Raw genomic sequence first — 25,141 nt, 5'->3', positions numbered from 1 at the left:
AGAATCCCAAAGCAAAAAATCTCCTCCTGACAGGGTAGCCTTAGAAAGAGTCTTCCAATCTAAAGGGGTTAAGTGTGACTCCACAACTGTGTCCAGTAATGCTTGAGTGAATGGGGCTGAAGGGCCGTATTGCACAACAGCCGCCTTTAACTCTTTTATCAACTTGAAATCTAAGGTCTGGTAATGTCTGGCCCTAGTATCTTGCTGATCAACTACCTCGACCACAGGAAAGGCTAGCGTATTAGACATATTCTGTCCTTTCCCACGAGCCTGACTCACAACCTTTTCTAGCGGCACCTGGTGAACTACAGAAGAGTTACTCTTCTCCGCTTCTGACATCTTTTTTAGTTCCCGAAGCTCATTAGTCAGCCTCTGAAGCTTAATCTCAAACTCTAACTCGCTTAGTCGTGTATCCCTATGTGTGGCACCTCCCGAAGTGGGGACTACAGGTGGAGCGGGAGATTCACAAGAGGACCAATTCTCATTAAGGTAATGGGCAGCTCCTCTATCTGAGTGATTTTTGTTAAAAATCAGTTTTTCATCCGAGTTTCCACATTTATCAATTTTTGAGTTAAGAAGATCTTTTTCTGAGGAGGCCCTCTCTGACAGGCACTCCTCCTGAGATACCACAAGCTCCGCCTGGGGGCAACTTAGCCCTGGGGAAGTGGCATCTTTTATTGCATCATTTACAAGCGCCCAGAGGCCTAGGGTAAAATTATCTGCCTGAGTGATTTTTAAGGCCTCACCAACTTTCTCCCAGGTTCCACAATCTAGTGTTTCTTCTTCCTTGAACCATGGGCAACAGCTATCTATCTTACCTAAAAAATTTTTTTACTAATTGTACTTCAAGCCTTACTCCTCTGGCCTGAAACAACTCCTGAAAACTATGGGCAACCGCCTGATCCATGACTTTAAACTCTTTCTTCTTCCACCTAAGCAGCTTCCTAAAAAGCTGCGGCTAACCTGCCTGTTTCCGTTTCTAGTTCCGATTAACACGCTGCTGACCCAAGCAGAACCAGCGTTGGGTTAGCACTGATTCAAGCTTAATTCGTATCCTACCGCATCCTCAGCAACACTTTACAAAACTGAAATTTTAAGCTAGCGCTAGCATGTGTACCTGTCCGTTGCTCCGATGTCCAATACGAAGATCCTTTCCTGTGGAGCTCCACAGCAGCGTTCCTGTTAGCATCTCTCTGCCATTCTTCAGGTCCCAGTTCTGGCGCCAAAATGTTGCGGCCGCCAGCAGCTCGCAACATGAACGGTTCGACTGAGAAGGTTACTCGAGCTGTAAGAGAGGAATCTAGACGGGGCGAAAGAAGAAACGGAGCCAAGACAAATTCATTCTGATCAAAGCTCAAATTTTATTGTTGGGACACTAGTTATAAAGGAAGGGGGAGGGGACCCGATTCCCGCCGAATAATCTCTGGTCCAGTAGAAAGGTGCACATGTGTGGCTCCGCAGGTTCTAGCAGTGGGCGTGGCAGAGCAAATGAGCGGGAAGCTCCACCCCTGAGCAAGCAGGTTTCAGGCTGGGGGAGGGGAGACTACAATGGTCAAGTAGGCTTCATTCCAGGGATGCAGGGATGGCTCAACATATGAAAATCAGTAAATGTAATTCACCATATAAACAAGCTGAAAGAAGAAGGAAAAAAAACGATCATCTTATTAGGTGTAAGAAACAAACAAATAAATAAAAAACCAAAAACCAACCAACCAAACAACCAAACAAATACCTTTGACAAAATCCAACATCCTTTTATGATAAAAATTTTGGAGAGATTAGGAATAAAAGGGCCATACTTAAACATAATAAAAGCAACTTATAGCAAGCTAATAGCCAACATCAAATTAAACTCAAAGCAATTCCACTAAACTCAGGAACAAGATAAGGCTGCCCACTCTCCCTATCTATTCAATATAGTAATTGAAGTTCTAGCTGGAGCAGTAAGAACTGAAGAAGATCAACAGGATACAAATTGGAAAGGAAGAAGTCAGCCTATCTTTATTTGCAGATGATATAATATACCTAAGTGATCTCAGAATTCTACCAGGGAACTTCTATATCTGATAAACAAACACCTTTAGTGAAGTGGCTGGATATAAGATTAACTTAAAAAAAATCAGTATCCCTCATATACAAAAATGACAAACAAGCTGAGAAAGAAATCAGAGAAATAATACCTTTCACAATAGCCACAAATAATATAAAACATCCTGGGGTAACTCTAACCAATATAGTGAAAGACCAGTATACTGTATGACAAAAAACTGTAAGCCTTTGAAGAAAGAATTTGAAGAAGATATCAGAAGATGGCAAGATCTCCCATGCAGGGAAATGCAAATCAGAACTACTTTGAAATTCCATCTTATAGCTGTCAGAGTAGCTAAGATAAAAAACACAAGTGAGAACTTATGCTGGCAAGGCTGTGGAGCAAGGGGAACACTCCTCCATTGGAGTTGGGAGTGCAAACTTGTAAAACCACTATGGAAATCAATACTGTAGTTCCTCAGAAAATTGAGAATCAATCTACCTTAAGACCCAGCTATACCACTCCTAGGTATATACCCAAAGAATGCTCTGCCCTACCACGAGGACATTTGCTCCACAATATAGCAAATATTAGCTATATTGCTTTATTCATAATAGCTAGAAACAGGAGACAACCTGGATGTCCCTCAACTCAACAATGAATAAACAAAATTGGTACATTCACCCAATCTGAGTATTACTCAGCTGTTAAAAACACTGATATCATGAAATTTGAAGGCTAATGGATGGAACTAAAAAAAGATCATTCTGAGTGAGGTAACCCAGATCCAGGAAGACAGACATGGTATATACTCATTTACAAGTGGGCATTAGTTATTAAGTAAAGGGTAATATTATTAAAAATCCACAGACTTTTAATAAGAAGGGCTCAGGGAAGGATGCATAGATCTCCCTGGGAAGGGGAAAGAAAACAGATTCTGTGGGTTGACTGAGGGCAGGTGGCATAGGAGTGGGAGGGAAGTGGGGAAGGTGATGGAGGGAGAGAGTACTGTAAGAGATGACTGGAATTTGTGGATATTTCAGGGGCGAGGAAGAAACCTAGTGCAATGGAAACTCCCAGCAATCTATGGGGTTTTCACCAGAAAAAACTCTTAGTAATGGGGGACATGGAGCCTAAGCTGCCATTTTCTTTAATCAGGCAAGACTTCAGGTGGAGTGACGGGGATACCAACACAGCCAAAAAAACCCTTTCAACCTACAATTTGTCTTGCATTCAAGATGTACTGGGGTAAAGGTGGCACAAAACCTGTTGGAGTATCCAACCAATGACTGGTCCAACCTGAGGCCCACACCACAAGAGGGAACACACAACTGACACTTCCTGGGTGACCAGGAACTAGAGGTGGGACAGTTCAGAGACTCATGATTGAACCAAAAATGACTAGAAGATTAAAAAAAAAAGGATTCCTAGTAATATTCCTCTGTACTCATAGATTGGTTCATAGAATAATTGTCATTAGAGAGGTGACATCCTGTAACTGATGGGAGCAGATTCAGAGACCTACAGCCAAACACTAGGGAGAACCACACAGAAGAGGAAGAGGAAGTATGGCAGGAGCTGGAGGAGACAAGGACACCAGAAGAACATGGCCCACTGAATCAACTAAGCAGGGCTCATAGGGGCTCAGAGATAGAAGCAACAACCACAGAGCCTGTATAGGTCTGAGATAGGTCCTCTGCATATATGATTGTGGTTGTGTAGCTTGGTATTTTTGTGGGACTTCCAACAGTGGGAGTTGGGATGTCTCAGACTCTTTTGTCTGTGCTTAGTACCTTTTTTCTCCTACTGAGTTACCTCATCCAGCCTTAATATGAGGGCTTGTGCCTAGTCTTTTTGTTATACCATGTTTGGTGGACATTCCTGGGAGGCCTGCTCTTTAATTTAATTTTTTTTAAGGGAAACAAAGGAGCAGAGGATCTGGGAGAGAGGAGTGGTGGAAGAGGGAACTGGAAGAGGGGACTCTGATGTTGGGATGCAATGTATGCAATAAGAAACAGATAACCAAAAACAAACAAACAAACAAACAAGCAAAAAACTCATCCTGAGAAAGGCTTGATGCTGCACTGGAATCCAAATACTCAGTGTAATTGCTAGCCAGACAATAAAGACTTTTTATTGGCTTAAACTCATGCCTGAGCAGTCTTCTCTGGTGATAATACACATTTGTGAAGGTCCCAGCAAGATGCCCAGAGACCATGCCTTGAGACACCAGGGGTCTCAGAGCCACATGGAGTGGGAAGAGAGAAGTTCAGGGGCTCCAAGGGGGGCAAACCTGAGATGTTCCAGGTTCTTCATAACTGCTCATCTAACCAGTTCATCTAACCCATCCAGATTGAACAATACCCAGTGACCTTGGAAACACAAATGGAAATTGCAGTACATATTGCCTGGCTTAGAAAGACAGTCCTCCTGGAGCCCTGACAGTCACCCTGTCTGTGAAGAAACCTGGGAACTCTGGTTTTCATGAGTCTGACTCCTCCAGAGAAACAGGTGCAAACTGTCTTGGACCTGAAAGATGTGTTTTTCAGCCTCACATTGGCAGAGGTGAGTCAACACATCTTTGCTTTCAAGTGGACAGACCCAGAGGGAGGTGATAGTGGACAACAGTGCTGGATCAGATTTCCCCAAGACACTAAATGCTGATTCTTTGCCCCTCTACCTCCTCCTGGTCTTACATTTGGTACAACTACAGAGTCATGGTCCAACCCCCACCACCATCAGGCTTGGACCTGGATTTAAGAAAGATAGAGGGGAGGTGATGGCTACTATGGCTAAGGACCAGCAACCCATATTCCATCCTGTCCTTTGCTTACTGATGCCACTTTAACAGTCTGGTTGTACAGAAGAAAGGGAAAAGATGGAAGTTTATTTCTCGAGATATAAATGCCGAGTGCACAATTTCATGCATGCCCTGTGGCTGGGTCCCTATTTGCCAGGAACAAGGGAGTTTCTGCTGCAAAAATTATGGTTTTGAAACTGAGGATCCTTGAAACATTCCTTAAACAACTTTTGGCCTTTAGGAAAGAGGAAGAACCTGTTGGAGTTCGTCAAAAGACCTCATTCACAAAGGCTACAGAGACCGCCATTACTGCAAACCGCAAAAAAATTTTTATTGATCCAACATGTGGGCGACCCTCCTCTCAGCATGCAGGCCAGAAGAGAGACCCAGAACAAAGAAAGAACACACTTTTTATATCTTTGTGAGGGGCAGATACGGGCAACAGGGTAGCTGGCTTATTTTAATTGGTGTAGCAAGTAACCCTTTTAGGCATTGGTTGGTTTGCATAATGACTACCTCTGGCCTATTGACTCACTTTGCTTGCCCCCATGGTGAGTTATGTTTTGGTCAGTACATTTTGAACTTATGGGTCAGCTATTAACATCACAGCTATTAACGTCACAGGGAATCCTAGCAAAGTCAGGGTGGTTTGCGGTCTTTCTCAGAATTAGTGTGGGGCAGGGTAGGGGGATTTCTCCGGGAGCTGCTATCTTGTTAAGGTTATTATTACTATTATTATTATTATTATTATTATTATTATTATTATTATTATTAAGAACAGATCATTTTGTTTTGGCAGCTGTAGACTCAGTCATTTTGAGCTATGTTTCTAAAAGTCCCTTCAGAGGGGAAGGAACTAGGTGGTCTTGGACTTATTTTGGATATTACAAACCCAGGTAATCAAACTTTATGTTACAAGAAGGACTCTAGGAATCTATATTTAAACTGTCCCTGAGGTCTTTTGACCTTTGGGTCCTAAGATCTCCATGCCATGGCCCTGACCTACTCTCTCTTCCAATGCACTTGATATGCCCAGGGCCAGAGTTCTACCTCCAGCTGTCTAGGAAGCTGAGAGATTCCATATTTTCTACTCTTGATACAGTCCACCACATAGTTAATCATCTCAGCTAGAAATCAGCCAGGATTGCTGGTCATGCTTAGACCCCTGGTCCCCATACTCCAAAGGGATAGAAACTAACCAGACTGACAGCCCATTGACTAACAAAACCCATTGTGACTGGGGACAGCAAATAATAACAATAATAATAATAATAATAATAATAATAATAATAATAATAATAAATAATGTAGAAGACTTACAAGGGGCTGGAATTTGTCTAATCTCCAAAACCTTTAACCTAATAGCTTCCCCTTATTCTGATGCCTGCTGTTCTACCTTTTTGGCTAATTCATTTGGATAATAGCAATATTACTTGCCCCCTGAGACTACATGGTAGGCATTTACTATGGTTTGACTAAATGTGTCTTTTCTGATGCTTTCCAAACTGAGAAACCCCTTTAAGTATGTTAGTACACATTCTGCCCTAGGTGTACATATATGATGGTAAAGAAGGGAAAGTACATTTTAATATGGACCTTGGACTACAAACAGTGAAGAAAAAGGAGCTGTTTTTGTCCTCATCCCGTTTCTGGTCAGAGCAGCCACAGCTAGCCCAATAGCTATAGAAAATCATAGGAGATTTTTTTTTAAATAAAATCTAGCAGAAGACAGGTTGACCAAGACCCTGAGGTATTAAAATTTGTTTCTGAATTAAAACAACAGTTATATTCCCTTGTGATCCTATAAAATTGGAGACACTTAGACTTGCTCCTTGTGAGATAAGAGGGAACAATGTGTGGCTTTTGGGAGAAATCTGTTGTTTCTGTGCAGGAACAATGAAAGAAAGAAAGAGATGGTGGGAGGGGGAGGGAGGGAGGGAGGGAGGGAGGAAAAAAGGAAGGAAGGAAAGAAGAAAGAAAAAGACATAAATCAGATAATTGGTATCAGTATTTGTTCTCTTGGTTCCCCTGGCTGATTACTCCACGGTTGCCCTTGGCCGGAACTTCAGTTCTCATTCTGACTGGATTAACCATGGAGCCCTGTATCTTATGGCTGATTGTATACATGTCTTTAGAGCAGGATGAGTCCACAATTTGACTCACTCACTAAGACCAGTAGGAAAAATAACGGAACCCTAGTCCTTAGCACAACTAACTCCATGGCAAAAGTGCTATTCAGGCTGTCAAACTCAGGACATAGACAGCACCACCTGCCAAGATGAGAAAAAGACCTAATCCATCAAAATCCATAGTTCTGGGTAAGTCTCTAAATGTACTCTCCTTGCTTTTTGGCTTCTGCCATTCTGCTTCTGGCTAACTGTTTTTCCTAAGTATGTCAACCCAGAATATGATTTTGGTGCTTAAAAGCTCACCCTGAGAAGGGCTCAGTGCTACACTGGGATTCCGGTATAGTCACTGGCCAGCTAATAAAGACTTTCTCTTGGCTTAAACCCATTTTAGAAGTTTAAACAAGAATGGCCTCCAGAGGTTCATATTTGCAAACTTAGTTATTAGGAAGTGGCATTACTGGACAGGGGTTAGGAGGCGTGACCTTGCTGGAGTGGGTGTGACTGGTTGGAGAAAGCATGTCACTGGAGGTGGGCTCTAGAGTTTCAAATAAGAGTGTCTCTCTTTTTCTGATGCCTGCAGACTCAGATGCAGACATCTCAGTTCTTTCTTCAGCACCATGTCTACCTGCAGGTCACCATACTTCTCACCATGGTGACAATGGATAACACCTTTGAATTCACTTAAGCCAGATCCAATTCCTTTATAAGAATTATTGTGATCATGGTGTCTCTTCACAACACCAGAACACTAAGACACCCATGTCTGAGCCGTCCTCTTTGGTGGGTATCCCACAACACTAAACTCTAGTCACTCAACACATAAGGTTGTGAAGTGTGGAGTGGAGAACACAGAACGCTCAGTCTGTTCTTCCCTGATTTCATTTCTTCTCTGCACCATTTTTCCCTCCTTACATGACTCCTTGGGAAATGCTGTCTGTCAGAGAGGATGAGAATGCTCACCTAGACAATGTAGCCTGTAAGGCTTTGCTACTTACAGTAAAGGTAGTCTCTTTTTATGCAGCTCATTGGATAAGAGCATTTGTTCCTTTTGGAGAGTGCCTGGGTTGGTTCCCAGAACACATGTGGCAGCTCACAATAATCTATAACTCCAGAGAGTCCAGTGTCCTTTTCTGGCCTCCACAGGCACTGTACACATGTGGTACAAATACATACATGATTTTCATTAAAATACAGAAAAGACTAATCTCTGTTTTGTTAGGAACCATCATAGTAGAGGCTAAAAACCAGCAGGTGATTGTCCTGAGATAGTCTGCCTTGGAAGGCCAGGACCAGGAGAAATTCATTTTAGGAAAGATTCTTGCTATTAATATGCCTTTCTTGTCATATATATATATATATATATATATATATATATATATATATATATGTGTGTGTGTGTGTGTGTATATATATATATATGATTGTATATATATACATATATATACAATCACTAGGTATTAACCCTTTGAGCAGATCTCTGCAGACCTATAGTGATGCTATATATACACAAATAGATAAAAATTCTATAGAATTCCTAAGCTGATTCAAATAATTTTAGGAAGAAAATTTTTACTGATTGTATTAGTTGCTAGAAAGATGTAATAAAGTTATAATTAAGAATAGAATGGCCCGGCGGTGGTGGCGCACGCCTTTAACACTTGGAAGGCAGAGACAGGCGGACGAGGCCAGCTTGGTCTACAAAGTGAGTTCCAGGACAGCCAGGGCTATATAGAGAAACCCTGTCTCAGAAAAAAACAAAACAAAACAAAACAAACAAACAAACAAACAAACAAACAAAAAGAATAGAATGTGCCCACTCCTCAGAGTAGCAAGTAAAGGCTTCATAATAAGAAATTACAATGAGCTTTCATAATCACACTAAAAAGAGAAGTAGACATGGGGCAATTTTGTGTTCAAGGAAAAACATTTAGGTCCAAGGATAAAGTCACAGGTGTGCACTATGATAAAGCAAGGCCATGTAAAAACTGTTGCTTTGGACTTTTAATGCGTATATTATAATGAAACCCTGCTTTAAATTTAATATCAATATCGTTCTGTAATTCTCATTTTATGTAACATTTTATCTCTGAGGTGATTTTCTAAAGAACTTTTTGTCTAAGAAGGTATAAAAAGACCAGAGGAAAGAAATAAAGTTGCTGGTTGAATGGTTTGGCTTGGGGAGCTTTGCCCCATCCATCCATCCATCCATCCATCAAAATGTTTATGTCTGTTTGTGTTTGTGTGCAGGTATACATGGATGTATGCAAGCATGGATGGCTTCTTATGGAGTTGATTGTGACAGTCAGGCCTGGCCAGAGTGTGGGTGTATGAATGTTTGAATGTATATGTGTCTGTGCATATTTGCTTGTATATAGCATCTTAATTCTTTTCCTTTCCTTTCTTTCTGTTCACAAAGAGTTCACCAGCTTAGCCAGAGAGGCTTCACCAGAGAAAGGAGCATCAGCAGTAAACCTTTCACTTATCCCCTGCTGTTTTATGATGAGCAGGGGATAAATAAACAGTTTCTGGCCTCAGAGGAACTCTGACAGGCAGGTCAGTTACTGAAGCAAAGTGACTTACAATAGCAAAATGTTTTAATATTATACAGCAACCTTAAATATCTCATAAGACCAAGTCTTACCCTGCAGGAGCCCTTCCTCATAAGCTGCCTCAAGAAGAACTGAATGGAAAGAACAACCACTGAAATGGGGTCAGCGTCTGGAGTGGAAAAACAATGCATTCTTAAAATAAAGAGTTTAGCTGGATGTAGTGGTGCACTTTAATCCCAGCATTTGGGAGGCAGAGTCAGGCAGATCTCTATGAGTTTATGGCCAACCTGGTCTACAGAGTGAAGTCCAGATCAGCCAAAGCTACACAATGAAACCCTGTCACAAAACAAAACAAAACAAAACAAAACAAAACAAAACAAAACAAAGACAAAATCCCACATCTTTTAAATAAATTAAAAAAAAAAACACCACCAACAAAATGCTGTGCTATTTGAACAGTGGTAGCCGAGGAATATTCTTTCCTATATTATGTTCAGAGTGTGAGCTTGATGATCCTTTTATGAAGGAATGAGGTTTGTGTCTCTTCTTCCCTACGTGGGCTATGGTCTCCTTGAAGTCAGCCAAGAGGTTTATCAAGAGGTTTATTCCGAAAAGGTGATTTTGCCCTGGAATACTTGCCCTGGGACCTGAATGCTCTGAAAGCAGATTGACACTTCAAGCCTGTGATATGTCAAGGAATTCTAGATAGCACAAGTCTGTCAAAGCCATGAAACTACCAGAGGTGAGAGGCAAAGGGGAGGGGAAGGGGCAAAGAAGATGCCAGGCTGCTGGAGGAGTTCCAGATGGGAGGCATGGGTCCTCCATAGGACATAATCCAATGACATTTTTTTCCTCTTTAGTGTTCTGTTTGTTTTTTATCTGTCTGTCCCAGGGATGGAACCTTGGCCTCCTCCTCATAGGTAAGTGCTCTACCACTGGGCTGCACCCCATCCTTAATGCTATTATTGTAAACCACTAAATTATGAGATAACTTAATGTCCTGAAATGTTTCCTAAAAGGATGAAAAATGATTTAAAGCAGTTGGACTGTTTCCTCAGTTACAAATAAGAAAAATAGACTCAGCAGAACACACATGTTTAATCCTAGCACTTGGAATGCAGAGGCAGTCAGATCTCTGAGCTTGAGGCAAGTCAAATCCTATCTTGAAAAAAACAAAACCAGGAAGGGGTAGGGGAGGAGGAGGAGGAGGAGGGAGAATAGGAGGGGGAAGAGGAGGGGGAAGAGGGAGAAATGGATTCAGGGCAACTGAAATAAATATATAAGGCAGACGTTCAAATTTAAAAAGGATGGTTGGGAACGGACTTGTGATAGAGGTAATATTTAAGCTCTTCTCTCCTTCACCCATGTCCATATTTACCTGCCAGCTGCTGGGTTTTGCTGTTGTTCACTACAGAGCTAATGGATACTACGGTGGTTATATGCCTGTAATTCCAGGAATTGGAAGGTAGATGCAGGAGCATCTGGAATGCAAAGTCATTTTCAGTTACATAATGATCTAGAGGCCAGCCTGGGCTATATGAGAATCTGTCTCAGAAAATAAATAAACAAAAGGAAAATAAAAAGGTCTTGCCATGTTTCTCAGGCTAGCATCGAATGCTTAAAGTTTGAGTCTCAGAAGTTGGGAGTTACATATCCACCTGCCATTTGTATCCGTTCAGCTATCTATCTATCTATCTATCTATCTATCTATCTATCTATCTATCTATCTATCTATCTATCTAATCTATTTCAGGTTTTTCCAGACAGGATTTCTTTGTGTAAGAGCACTGGCTGTCTGGCTGTGCTGGAACTCACTTTGTAGATCAGGCTGGCTTTAAACTCACAGAGGTTTGATTGAGTTCTGTGATTAAAGGCATGTGCAACCATGCCTCAGTGCCACACCCACTCCAGTGAAGTCTGCATGGCAAGCCCAAAAGCTTGGACACAGTCCTGAGGCAAAAAACTTTCATGGAAACTTAATTTCCTTAGAGCCTTGGCATCCCATAGCATGAATGTTCCAAATTTGTCTCTGCAGTAGTGTGGAGAGTCTATCATGCTTTCTTGCAGTATTTTACTGGATAGGAGCTAGAAATCTCAGCACAAGGTTAGCAAAGAAATTCTCACCTGGCTCCCTAATGGCTGACGTTAGAAAGGGCTACCTTTTATCTCAGTTGTAAACACTGCCTGGTTCCTGTCAGTCTTTTTTTTTGGTACTTTATTCTTGTTTATTGGTAAATCAGTTTGGATAGTGTTTTTCTCCCTGACCCTAGAGTCCTAAGAGAAAACACTGATTCTACTGACTGCAGACAGAGATGGGGACCAAATGGGCACCAGACACCTTGGTAGTGATAGGGCAGAGGGCTTGATGGGCTGGCCAGAGCTCAGGGAGCTCAGGCTGTAGGTCACCTGGGCCTGAAGGGCGCACAGCGTACATCTGGCGTCCAGTTTGGCAGGACCCGGTTGCTAGGTGGTGATATCTGCATAGTAGATGTGCAAACCTCATGCTCTCCCCTGGGCTGTACCTGTTCATGGTTGAAAGTGGAAATGGGGTCTGAAGCCCAAGCTTCCCTTTGGCCTCTTTAACCCTTAATGCGTGGGACACCTGGCCTGGTCTAGTTCCAAGGGCTGCAGCTATAGCCTGGTCACCAAGGACTGCATGTGAAATGGAAAGGAAACTATCTGAAAAAGACTTAGAAGAGGGCCCAGGAGGCTACTGTCTAGTAGAAAGGCACTAGTAATGGCTCTGGAACAGCCACCTGTCACATGCCCACTGCCATGGGCAAGGGTCTCAGGCAGAGAACTGACTTGATGCAAACACTCTGCAGGTAAAGGTCAACTATGGAAGGCTGACCAGGAGACACCAGAAGCATAGAACTCCACCTGGGTGGGCCAGTCACCATCTCCATTGCTCTCTCTGTCCTCATCGGAGTCATCGTCATCGCCACTGGATGCACCACAGACAGTGCCACCTAGGTGGGACAGCTGCTGTGGAGAGCCTCTGATCCCCTCCCTGGCCTCCTCCCTCTGCTTCTGGGAGGCCAGCTCTCGGTAGCACAGGCTGCAGACGCGAAGGGGCTTGGGAGAGAGACATGGCAACAGGAAACGCTCCCTGGAACACTCAGCACAGACCAGAAACCCGCATTTTTGGCAGTGGTGACGCCGGGTGAGTGTGGAGAAGCGTGTCTGCGTGCAGCACATGCAGATGTCCGTGACCTTGTCCGGGATCCAGGGCGCTGCGTGCTCCGTGGTGGGCTGGCGGCCTGTGGCCAGCAGCTGTGTCCGCACACACTCTTCGATGTGGCTTATCCATTCCTGGCGCTCCATGGTGGAGGCTGCCGACAGCACAAAGGACTTCTTGGCTGTCTTGATCATCCATCGGTTCTTGGCCTGCAGGGTCTTGGGCAGTGACTCCAATGTTACCTCTTCTAGGGGAATAATATGCTGGCTGCGGTACTTGCGCTTGCTAAGCACAATACTGCCGTACACCAGGATGTCATTGAAAAGAAAGAAGATGCGTGGCTTGGCCTTCTTGCGGCACTGCTTGGTCAGCACCCCCTCGCCTAGGAGCACACGGCAAGGCCTGCAGTTGCCCCGATGCCCCAAAACAGCTCTCCACTGCTGCAATCCGCTGGCTGTTGACCTCCTTGTTTGCCAAGTGGTCCACCATCTTCTCAATAGCTAAGCTCCCATGGGAACCTCTGAGTCCGCACAGCCAGTCCCGAACTCCCTGTCAGTCTTTATGTATGCATTTCTCTGTTTTGTGTCAGATAACTTCAATATACCTTGGCTGATGTGTCACCTAACTTCTTTGCTTCCTTCTGTAATATAAGTCTGATGCTCGCTTTGAGAAATTACATTCAGATACAGCACTCTCTCTGTGTCAGTGTCTGTCACTTTCCGCCAACTCCTTGCTCACCTGAACACCGAAACCCTGGTTCCCGTGGGTTGAGGGACCCACTGAGTCCAGTCTACGGCACCTCAGGAGGTAACTTCTGAGGACAGCATCATTCAGCTGAGTTGTGGGTAGAAGAAAGTATGAATGGAGTAAGCATACACCTGCTGTCAGTAGTCTGAGAATTTAGAGGCTAAGCCACAAACACCACAGTGTTAACAGCTGAGGCTCAGTTCAAAGACAGCACAGTGGAAAAAGCAATTCTCGTTGCAGCCTGGCACTCTGGGAAAACATGGTATGGATGTTGTTTCTGTGGTAAGAAGTACAATGAGATTCCAGTGGCTAGTAGTGTATAGTCACAGGCCTTGCTTAGAGTTCTCTGTCTCTGATAGTTACTGCAAACCTCTGGAGGAAAGAGTCAGGCTTCTTAATTTATTTTTTATTAGTATATGGGCATTGCCTGTTTATATGTGTGTACCACAGCGTTGCAATGCATGCAGAGGCCAGAAGAGGATGTTAAACCCCCTGGAACTGAAGTCACAGATGTTGTAAAGCTACCATGTGGGTATTGGGAATCAAACCCAGGTCTTCTGGAAGAGCTGTTAGTACTGGAAGTCTGCAGTCTTAAAAGCCTGGAGGCTGAGGCACAGGCTTTATTTTTTACCCATATTATTATTGATGAGTCAGGCTTATATTCTTGAGAAATATTTTCCATTTTGATTATTTTAAAAATTTAAACATGTGTGGATGTATGTATGTATGTATGTATGTATGTATGTATGTATGTATGTTACTATCAGAGAATAAAGGGCCGGTTAACCAAAATGGCTGGATTATATTGGGAAGGGCAGCTAGGGAAAAGGGAAGCCCAGACTTTGGGCTGGAGACTATGGTGGTGGGTAGGATATGCAAGCCATACCCTGTAAGAAGGAGGGACTGAAGGATGCTGGGAGAACCTGGTGACCAGGCCCATTTTCATGTTAAATAGGCACCTCAGTTTAGAACCATTATAGCCATTTGTTCTGGTTTGAGACTTAATGTCCTTCCTTCCTATCTATCTATCTATCTATCTATCTATCTATCTATCTATCCATCCATCCATCCATCCATCCATCCATCCATCTATCTATCTATCTATCTATCTATCTATCTTCTATCTGTTTTCACAGCAAAACTGGATGGGAATTACTAAGAGTTCCTATGTACCTTCTGTTCTCCACAGAGATGTAACTTGTCCCACAGTCAACATTCTGCCCCACAGGGGCACATGGGCATGTCATTACCACCAAAGCTAGTTAACTCCTGATGTTAGACATCCCTGTTTTTGTGACAGACACATTCACTTGTATTCTGTGCCACAGTGTTATACAGAATGAGTTTCCTTGTCCTCTGTGCTCAGTGTTTTAATCTCTTTTCTGATGATGCCTAGCAACTAGTGATTTTCTTTTCCACCTACTTGTAGTTTTGCTATGCCAAATGCCATGTAGTTGCTATCATACACTAGACAGCCCTTTAAGAGCATGACCCACTTGTGATTTTTCTTTCTAGAACGTTTGCATTAACCTCATTTTACTTGAGGTAGATGGTAGTTGATACCCCATATGCAAAGGCAAGCTGCAATAGAAGCTGGGAAACCTGCACTGATATCCTGTGAGGATGATTAAGCCTGGAGGCAAGGAAGTAGAGGACATCTGGGTCAGAGACCTTATGAGACCCGGGCAGAGTTCTTACTCAGCTGAGCAGATTAGGGGAAGACCGTGGAGTTTTTCAGTGTTGAGGCAGAGTCATAGGGTCTATTTACTGTTTTAAAAATAACTGCTGGGGAGAAAAGACTGTTGGAGCCGACTCCAGAGTTGTTGCAGCAGCCCAGGCTAGACCGGATCTAGACTCACAGCCATGGCTCCCACCCCAGATGTGTTTGGGGGGAGAACAGCAGAGGTATTGTGAGGGTAGTCTAGCTCAACTTGCTAAGGATGAAATAGAGTATAAAAAGCAGCGATTTCTCGCCTGTTAGAAACGTTTAAATTGCTGATTTCAGGCTGATTAGCTAACAGAAAAGATTGCTATTGGTGGAAAGTGGGGAAATGTTCACATGTAAACTTGTCTATCTTACGACATGCTCCAACATTCTATACCTAAATATTCCTGGGCAAACTGGGATGCATTTTGCAACGGTCATACCCAAAGCCTAAAATTTCATATAAACTGTCCTATCGGTGCCAATATCTGTTAGCTCATTTAAAATATATACCTTAAAGCACATCTTCCTGGATTCACCTCAAGCACGTATCTAATTTGTTTCCATTTTCAGTTTGCTAGAAAATTTACATGCAAGGTGAAATGCACCAGTCTGTAGTATACTTTTGCTGAGTTCTAAAAATGCATGTACACATCCTAAATGAGAGAGAGGTCAAGGGACATTCCTAACCCGCTGATGGATATGGGAATCCAGAGCTGAGATTTTCGCTGGAAATGTGAATGTGAGGATCACCACAACACAGGTTTATTTAGGTGATGAGCCTGGATAAAACACCTAAGGTGATAGGAAAATGAAGGGTTGACTCCGGAAGCTAGATGTTGAGAGCGTTGGGCAGGAGACGCCAGTCAAGCTCAGAGTCCTGGAAAGCTTGGCGGCAGTAACCATGTGGGACCATGGAGGTGACCAGATTGGCTTGTGCTAGGGAGGAGGGAGCAAACAACCTCTAGCAGCGGGAGATCTGCAGGCAAGGGATAAGCGGCTGCGAGACAGGCTGGGAAGGAGGGAGGGGGGTGAGGTGAAGTGGGCGGGGTCGGTGCTGGGAGGAAGGCCGGGCCCGGCATGGCAGAGGGGCGAGGCTTGAACAGGAGCAACGGGAGGGGACGGGGCCGACGGGCCAAGTCCAGGGAGAGACGTATCCAAACAGAGGGGGCGGAGCCGGGAGAAGGGAAAGTCCAGAGCCAGAGTGTAAGGAATGGAGGGAAAAGGAGAGGGCGTGTCTGGGGAGGGGCTGGTGGGTCCACGGATTGGAAGAAGAGGTCAGGACCGCTCGTTGGGGGCGGAGCCTGTATAGAGGAAGTGGGCGGAGCCAAGGGTAGGAGCGGGAGAGTCGAGGAGAGGAGGAGCGGGCGGCCTGAGGAGGAGGAGCGGGCGGAGTCACCGCACCGCCGGCGGCGGCGGAGGAGGGGGGTGTGCGCGGATCACATGGTCGAGGAGCCCTCCAGGTCAGCTGCCGTGCCCGCTGCCGAGCCCTGCCACAGGAAACTGCTGTGCCGCGCTTGTGCCGTGCGGCCCCCAGGAGCCGCCCGCACCCGGTGCTCATGATGTGGGCCCGCGAGCGCCACCGCCTGCAGTCCCGGGCGGCGCGGTGAGGGCCGCACCCTGTCCAGCGCCATGGAGCTGAACGCAGGTAAATGTAGGAGGGAGGCTCGGGGGTCAGGGATGCGTGTCTGTGCGTCCATCTCGCGTGGGGTTGCTGGGATCCCGCACTCGGGCTCCCCGCGCGCCGGACGCCCCCCTCACATGGCCCTGCCGCACTGGCCACGTGCACGGTGTGTTTACGTTCGGCGGCGCGGGCGCTGGTTGGCTGCGCGGGCGAGTGACGCAGCATTACATAATGCGAGCTGGGTGGTGGCGGGCGGAGACACGTGAGGCCGCGGGGCGACCCACATTACCCGGGGCCGGAGGAACACGTGGGGGCGGTGCCGCGGGGGGAGCCCATAGTCTGCGCGAGGCCCCGCCCCCGGGGCCTCCGCCGTGACGTGGCCTCGGTCCCGGGTCTCCCGCTGTTGCCCACTGCGGGGCCCGCTGCGCATGCGCATCCGCCGCAAGTTCGGCGCTGGTCCCGCCGCAGTGCGCGCGGCAGCCTGCGCGTCCCCGGGTGACCCCGGCAGGGCTGACCTTGCTAGACAGGGAGTGCGTAGGTCGTTCTCGCTCAGAGTCTTGCGGGAGTCGCGCAGCACCTTCCGGATGGACAGCGTGTACAGAGCAATTCGCTTCCAGGGGGACTTAGCCTAGAAGTCCTTTTAAGCATGGAGGGGAGGGGAGGGGCTTTTCTGCTCGCAGCTCGCTCTGATCTGAGGACTGGTGATCTAGGATTTCAGAACCTTACGTAAAACTTTTATTTACGTTAAAAACGTTTTAGCTTCGCGCCCAAGAGTTTGAGGCAGATGGCGGCAGAAAGTAGCAAGCATGGGCTACTGTGTGAGATCCTCACTCAAAATGCCCAAAGAACAAAATAACCCCTTTTGTTTTCAGGACTGACTTTGAACCCCCAAAAGACATGGTCATATAATACCTAACCTTCCTCGCTTCGCTTTAGTCGACCGCAGTGATGACCCTTATACCTGAAGCAAATGAAGTTTTCATTTTGAATATTTTGAGTTCTTTGCACTTTTAAAAACCATCGCAGTTCTAACATATGTTTTATGAATTTTTAGACCAGTGGTCAAATTAGTTTCAGGACTATTTTGATTACCTATAGTCCTTCTTAGTCATTGCCGCATATGAAATATTCAGTCACATGGAGGTGAACCTTTTTTTCATTCGAAATTTAGAGGTTGATAGATTGAGCCTGTTCCAACCCTGCCCTTCGCATGGATTCTTCAGCTGGCTTAGGTTTCTCTGATTTGAGTTTTTGGAGGACATGGTTATTAATGTTAGTCTTGATTTTTGGAGCTACAAAATGTGAACATTTTCTTGGGTGGCTGTTGACTGCTTCTTTCCCCTGCCCATTTTCAGTTCTTTCTTGGGCCTTGCTTTGTGTTTTTCTAATCCTGTTTAACCCCTGTTGCCCTCTGGGATGGCAAAGTGAGTAGACTATTGTGGAAGTGGCTCGGCATTTCCGTGGTTTAGGTTGGTTCTTTGCTTTGGATCCTGTTGCAAATTAATATCCCCCCCCTCCCCCGTTAACCCCCCTTCCCCCACACATGCATATACACACACACACCACACTTTCTCTTTGGAATATTGCTCTGCTGACTCATAGTAACCATGGAGGCAGCTAGGAACTTTTTCATGGGAAGTATTTGAAGTTAAGATTTCATCCATCATTCAGAAATTGCCTGATCTGAAACACATAAATTTGCAGTTTAGTCTTGAGTTTCCTCTTGTTCATATGACAATGAGTTTAGGCCTGTCATCTGATATGTTACAGTTTCTGCAACCTACCTTTCAGGTGAAGCTGATAGCATTCCTTTTACCTTCCTTTTGAGGGTTGTAAACATTACCTTATTGCCAAATTCAGCGGTATCAGTTGACACTTTGAACCAGAGGTCATTCATCATACTGCCTTATGATTCATGGCATGCAGTCTTTCCTTGCTTGTCTCACAGATGAGAAATTGACTCTGCAATTTTTTTTTTTTTTTTTTTTTTGGTTTTTCGAGAAAGGGTGTACTGGCTAGTTTTGTGTCAACTTGACACAGGCTGGAGTTATCACAGAGAAAGCAGCTTCAGTTGGGGAAATGCCTCCATGAGATTCAGCTGTAAGGCATTTTTTTCAACTAGTGATCAACAGGGGAGGTCCCCTTGTGGGTGGTGCCATCTCTGGGCTGGTAGTCTTGGTTCTATGAGAGCATGCTGAGCAAGCCAGGGGAAGCAAGCCAGTAAAGAACATTCCTCCATGGCCTCTGCATCAGCTCCTGCTTCCTGACCTGCTTGAGTTCCAGTCCTGACTTCCTCCAGTGATGAACAGCAATGTGGAAGTGTAAGCTGAATAAACCCTTTCCTCCCCAACTGCTTCTTGGTCATGATGTTTGTGCAGGAATAGAAACCCTGACTAAGATACAGGGTTTTTCTGTATAACCCCGAGTGTCCTGGAACTTACTCTTTAGACCCGGCTGGCCTGGAACTGAGAAATCCGCCTGCCTCTGCCTCCCAAGCCTGGGATTAAAGGTGTGCGCCACCACTGCCCGGCTCTTGACTGCATTTTTATCACACGATTGTGATCGTGTATACTAAATTCTCCAGAGTATTATAAAAGAGAGCTCATTGCAGCCATTTCACAATCACAGCTTTGGCTCACATTTTAAAAATACTGTACATGGGGCTGGTGAGATGGCTCAGTGGGTAAGAGCAGTCGGGTGCTCTTCCGAAGGTCCGGAGTTCAAATCCCAGCAACCACATGGTGGCTCACAACCATCCGTAAGGAGATCTGACTCCCTCTTCTGGAGTGTCTGAAGACAGCTACAGTGTACTTTCATATAATCAATAAATAAATCTTAAAAAAAAAACTTTAAAAAAAATACTGTACATTGTATTCTTAGGTTTCAGTTTGATGGCAAAAAACAGAGACTGCTGTTTGTTTTTTTAAAAGATCTGTTTATTATATGTAAATACACTATAGATGTCTTCAGACACTCCAGAAGAGAGAGTCAAATCTTGTTACAGATAGTTGTGAGTCATCATGTGGTTGCTGGGATTTGAACTCAGGACCTTCGGGAGAGCAGTCAGAGCTCTTAACCGCCAAGCCATCTCTCCAGCTGGAGACTGCTGTTTGGAGAGAAGCTGCAGAACAGTGGCAACTGGTAGTGGGTGGAGTAGAGCAATTAGTGGGGTGAGTGGGCTCAGAAGATAGTTTGGAAATAACATCTGTAGAGAAAAGCCCTGGGCCTGTATTGAAGAAGGAAGGACAGCAAAAGGCTCGGAAGAGGAGAGGGGTAGTGTCCTTTTCAGTACTCTGATAACTTGCTCCTAGCATAAAGATGACAGAGTAGTGTTAGTAATTTCCCTGTGTCAGGTTATATTTCCTTCATGTTAATTCATGAAAGAAGGTACTGTTGTCATCATCCTAAAAATGAAGGGATATATAAATTGAAGTTAAGTAACTTACGCAGTAAGAAGTTGAATCTACAAAGGCTGCTTCACTGCTGTGTTGTAAGGAATGTTGCCAGTTCTCAATGTGTGGGTTTTGTTGAAAGACCCTTTTGCAAGGATCGTATATCAGATATCCTGCATATTATATTTACATTACAATTCATAATAGTAGCAAGATTATAGTTACGTAGTAGCAACAAATAATTTTATGGTTGGGATCACCACAACATGAGTAACTCTATTAAAAGATCACAGCATTGGCAAGGTTGTGAACCACTGGCTTAGGGCATCTTGAAAGTATAGGGATCTTTCCTCCTGGTGAGGTTGAAGACAATGTGCAGATCCACTAAATACATGAATAGGCTTGTGGCTGAGAAAAGGGTCAGGTGCCCCTGTCAGAGTCTCTGATGTCAGCATTCTGCTGGTTCTCTCTTTTAACACTGTTGTTAGTGAAGCTGGCTTACTCTCCAGCTCCAGATTAGCTCTTGACTTCCCTCCTCTAGTGTTTTATGTAGAAAACAAAATACTGCTAGTTTAACATATCTAGACCTCCTTTTTGTAATCTTACTTAAAAATATCTCTCACAGGATACATCATTTAGCAGTGGATGTGTTCTTTGACCCTCTTGACCTCTGCCCTGTTCAATGCTCGTGTGTGACCCTCAGCCTTCTGCCCCCTGCTCACAGTTTTCCACTTCTTTAAAGCTTTTTAGGAAGGAGACCAAACTGTTCTGGAGCTCCAGATCCACAGGCACACCTGTAAGGAGGAATAACTAATAAATTAGGCATGAAACTGGAAAGTATAGTTGTGACTTGGTAGTAAGCCTCCTTCCCAGGAGGGTAAAAAATCCCAGAAGAGAAGAAAGCAGACCCAGCCTGCAGGGGCATTGATTCCTGGTTTACATGAAGTTGAGGCCTGGGTAAGTTGAGCCTGACTGGTAACCTGGCCCAGCTCCACTCCCCTTCCAGCTAAAAATAGAGAGGACTGCTGCCTGAGTTAATTTTAGCTCAAGGCTCTAAGACGTGCATTCTGCTTGTTTCTGGAAGTGTTGGGATTTGCTGGATCAGGGATTTTACATTTCTTGCTTTGTCATTAGAGACTGTGTACACAAAAAATAATAACTTCTTTTATGTATACTTTCGTTTCAGTCTTGCAGTTACTGGCAGATATTCCTGTTTTATGGGTGATGACTCAGGGTTGGTGAGATGGAAAGAAACTTGCTTGTTCAGGTCTTCTCAGTAAGAGTGATCTTGTGTATCGACTCACTCATTGGGTGGCTTGATGACTTTTGTATCGGATTCTGCTGCTTACTAGAGTTCTGCCTCCTTACTCAGTGTTTTTCAACTCCAGCTTCCTCATTTGCAAATGGGCTAAAGGAAGTTGGAAGGCTGAAGTGTGATCTAGAGATTGAATAATTTTATGGTTGGCTTTAGTACTGCCTGAGGACTTAAGACTTTCACTCTCCTTTCTTCACAAGAGGAGCTGCTGAGTAAGCTTTACCTTCTAGGAAGTTTACTTTTAGCTTTCACTTTGCTAACCATCCCATTAGTAGATAGGTGTCTAGAAGAGAAGAGGACAAGAAAATCAATATTGAAGGTCTTACCAGTAGAAGCAGCTGCTTCCGGATGTGTCACAGTGGCTTCAAGGTGTTGAATACAAGCACTTAAACCTCCTGAAGACTAGAGATAGATATGAGCTGGAATGGTAATGTTTTATTTTGGAGCTTTTGTAAGGAAGTTTTAAAACTTATCATAGCCCAAGCAGTGCTTTTGGCTAGTTTTAAATAATCTGGATTAGCTCTATTTCTTATAGACACAGAGCTGTGAGATACTCCACTGGCAAAGTATTTTTCTTGGTATCCTTTTCTGAACAGAGACACTTGTAAACCTAGTAGCAATTTGTTAACCCTGGAATTTATGAAGTGCACTTCAGATCTCTTAAACTTTCTAAAGACAGCTGATCTAGCGATTTTTCTCTGGACAGAATAGGCTTCAAGGTTCTCTTTGAGTTCACATGGCATTTCAGATAATTGGGCAGTTGTGTTTATTCCAATCTTTGTAACTGGCCAATTAATGCCCCTGCCCCTCCCCCTTCTTGTTTTGTTTTAGTTTTGAGGTAGACTTGTCATGTGTAACTCAGGATCCCTCCTTGCCTTGCCTCTTGAGAATTGGGACTTAGGGACATGCCCTACCATGCTCAGCTCTCCAGTTTGTGTTTGAATTTTCTGATTGTATTCATTTTTACATTTCTATATACAAAGAGCCTATGAAAGTGCCCATTTCTGAGGCTACTTTCTCCTGTTTGGGCATGTGTTACATAAAGACGACAGGGTAGTTTAGTGATGAAAAGAAACTCAAGTTGGAAAGCTTTTCTTCTTATGATACATACCTGGGTGCTTAAAAAATATTTGTTTGTTTATATGTATGGTGTTTTGGCTGCACCATGGGCTGGAGGAAGCCAGAAGAGGGTGTCCAACTCTGTTAGAATCTTTGTCAGTGCTGGGAATCAATCAAGTCTCAATCCTCTTAGCAGCCAATGTTCTTAACTGATGTGCCATCTCTTGGGCCTTAAAAAAAAATTAAGAGCATGTGAATATGAGTGTCCACAGAGGCCAGAAGAGGACTTAGATTCCTCTGGAATTGGAGTTAGAGGTAGTTGGAATCTGCTGGTGTGGTTGCTGGGAACTAGACTCCTGTCTTCTACAAGAACAGTATATGCACTTGACCACTTAGCATTTTTTTCAGTTTCTAACTGAAGTCACTGCTTTTAAAGTCAGGAATAGCGAGAGCCAGGTTGGCCGCTGCCTTCCAGATCAAGAGGTTGCAGTGCTCACTTTAGCTTCTACATGTTTTTGGTGCAGTAGAGCTCAGGTGGGCTTGAGAATGTGTATTAATAGCAAGTTCCCAGCCAGATGCTGATGCTGTTGGTCCAGAATGATTGGCCAGGGAACCACATTACAAGAAAAACACAAGTTGTGGGGTGCTAGGTGCCCTTTGGGCAGATGAGAGGAACACACCAAATAGCATGTGGGTAGTGGGCTTGACCCGGAAGAGCACATTTACACCTACAGCCTTAACAGATGTCATGAAAGAACCTAGTGGGGAAACCCTCACTCAACTCCCGATTCAGCGTGCACCCAAGAATCACGAACAGAACACAACACCTTGATGTAACAACACGAGGTATTTTAATGGCAGAGCTCCGGGTTGAAACGTATCTCACACAGGAGACAGTGGATTGGACCACTTGGAAGCCAGGGGTTTTTATATAAAAGGAGTGGGGCTGGGGGAGGAATTGGCACGGTTTCACATGATTGGTCCATTTAAACATCAGCAGCCTGTTAACATTTAACTTAGGTCAGAGGGGTGGGGAGTTAGGGAGGCGACGGGCATGTCCGGGTCTGTTCTGCTATGTTCTCAGCCCCAGGTTTCAAAGCTCAAAAACAACTCTTTGGGCTATTTGACATACATTACATGAATCACAGGTCTCAAGTTTTATTTCCTTTTATTCCCCTCTTCTTCTGTTTAGACTAATTCTAATCATAGAATTTTAGAGATTGGTGTCCCCTAACTCTTCATCTACCTGAACTATAGGTTGATATTGCCTTTGAAGAACCATGAGTTTTACTGTATCAGTTCTACTCTGGATGAAAGCCATTCCTTTATTTATTATACAAGGGCCGAAAACTAAAGCTAAGCATATCATAAGGATTGGTCCGGCTACAGTGGAAATCAAAGAAGTTATCCAAGATGGTCGTGACTCAAATCACGACTCAAACCACCCCCGTTGAGCATCCCGTTTCTGTTTCCTTCGCTCTAATCTTTCAGTTTCTGCATAGAGTCTCTAACTATTCCTGTATGATCTGCGTAGAAGCAGCACTCTTCTTTAAGGGCAGCACACAGTCCTCCTTCCTTTAGGAACAACAAATCAAGACCTTTCCTGTTCTGCAAAACTACCTCAGACAGGGAGGTCAAAGATTTTTCTAAAGCATCAATGGACTTCTCTATTGCCGCTAGGTCTTCATTGACAGCATCCCTCAAAGACTGAATTCCCTGTCTTCCTTCTATCAAAGCTGACACTCCCGTCCCGACTCTTAATGCCATACCTATTCCCATGAATGCAGCCAGGGTTAAAGTAATTGGTTCTCTTTTTGACCGCCGGCCAGCATAGCTTTCTTCTAAACTGGATGCAGGGTGATAATATATGCGGGGTAACAGCTGGATCATGACACAAAAATCATGAGGTGAATTAAAAACCTTAGTAGATACACAGGGAGTAAGTCCTGTATTGCAAGCCCACCAGCCAACTGGAGAAGGTATAATATAGTAATTAGCTTCCGTTCTAGACACGGACTGAATTTGTCCACATAGGTGTTTGTGGGTGGAAGGTGGGGTGCCTATACAGAGACCTGGACTCCTCGCGGGTACTTCAGTCAGGGTCAGTTTTTGTCCTGTTCCCCAAGAGCAGGAAGTATGGCTGCTGGTTCTGTTGAAATCTCCATTGAAGGCAATTCCTTCATAATAGGTGGACCCGAGGACAGGCATAGCCAGCAGTCCTCAGTAGCACTTGGATCAGTTCTATTAAGGGCATAAAAGGCTCCTCTCACTAGGTTAAACATCCTCTGTCTTGTTGAAGGAATTTCGGGGGGTAATAGTTAGAGATACCTGAGGAGTGGGAGGATGGGTGATAGCGGCCATATTAAGGGGGTCTGCAATCACTGGAGTAGGCTGAGTAATAGTATGGGTGAGGGGTGTTGACTTGGTTGGGGGGCCTAAAGGATTGTAGGGGGGGCCTCTATTTTTAATCTGATAGTGAACAATAATCTCTCATCATATCTTTCCTTGTAAATCCTAAGACCCCAAGTATACCCTTTTGTCCATCCCAGAGCTCTTTTCCCTGGTTCAGTGAAGGTGGCACGGAGCAGATGGCACCAGTCAGTACACTCGTCTA

At 44.5% G+C, this 25,141-nt stretch overlaps 1 protein-coding gene and 1 pseudogene across 1 annotated transcript in view; one reads left to right on the top strand and one right to left on the bottom strand.

The window, feature by feature from the left end:
- Positions 1 to 12,302: 12,302 nt before the first annotated feature.
- On the bottom strand, positions 12,303 to 13,221 carry Gm7084 (annotated as a pseudogene).
- A 3,268-nt stretch (positions 13,222 to 16,489) lies between these two features.
- The window catches only part of Nr1d2 (nuclear receptor subfamily 1, group D, member 2), a 35,051-nt gene continuing 26,399 nt past the window's right edge, over positions 16,490 to 25,141 (top strand). The window contains exon 1 of the mRNA NM_011584.4: positions 16,490 to 16,785. Coding sequence (NP_035714.3) covers positions 16,770 to 16,785 — 16 coding nt within the window. The 5' untranslated portion in view covers positions 16,490 to 16,769. The remainder of the gene's footprint in view (positions 16,786 to 25,141) is intronic.

This window comes from Mus musculus, chromosome 14, assembly GCF_000001635.26.
Source record: "Mus musculus strain C57BL/6J chromosome 14, GRCm38.p6 C57BL/6J".
Taxonomy (NCBI): domain Eukaryota; kingdom Metazoa; phylum Chordata; class Mammalia; order Rodentia; family Muridae; genus Mus; species Mus musculus.
The sequence above is the reverse complement of the archived record's forward strand: the minus strand, read 5'-3'. Positions and strand labels throughout refer to the sequence as shown.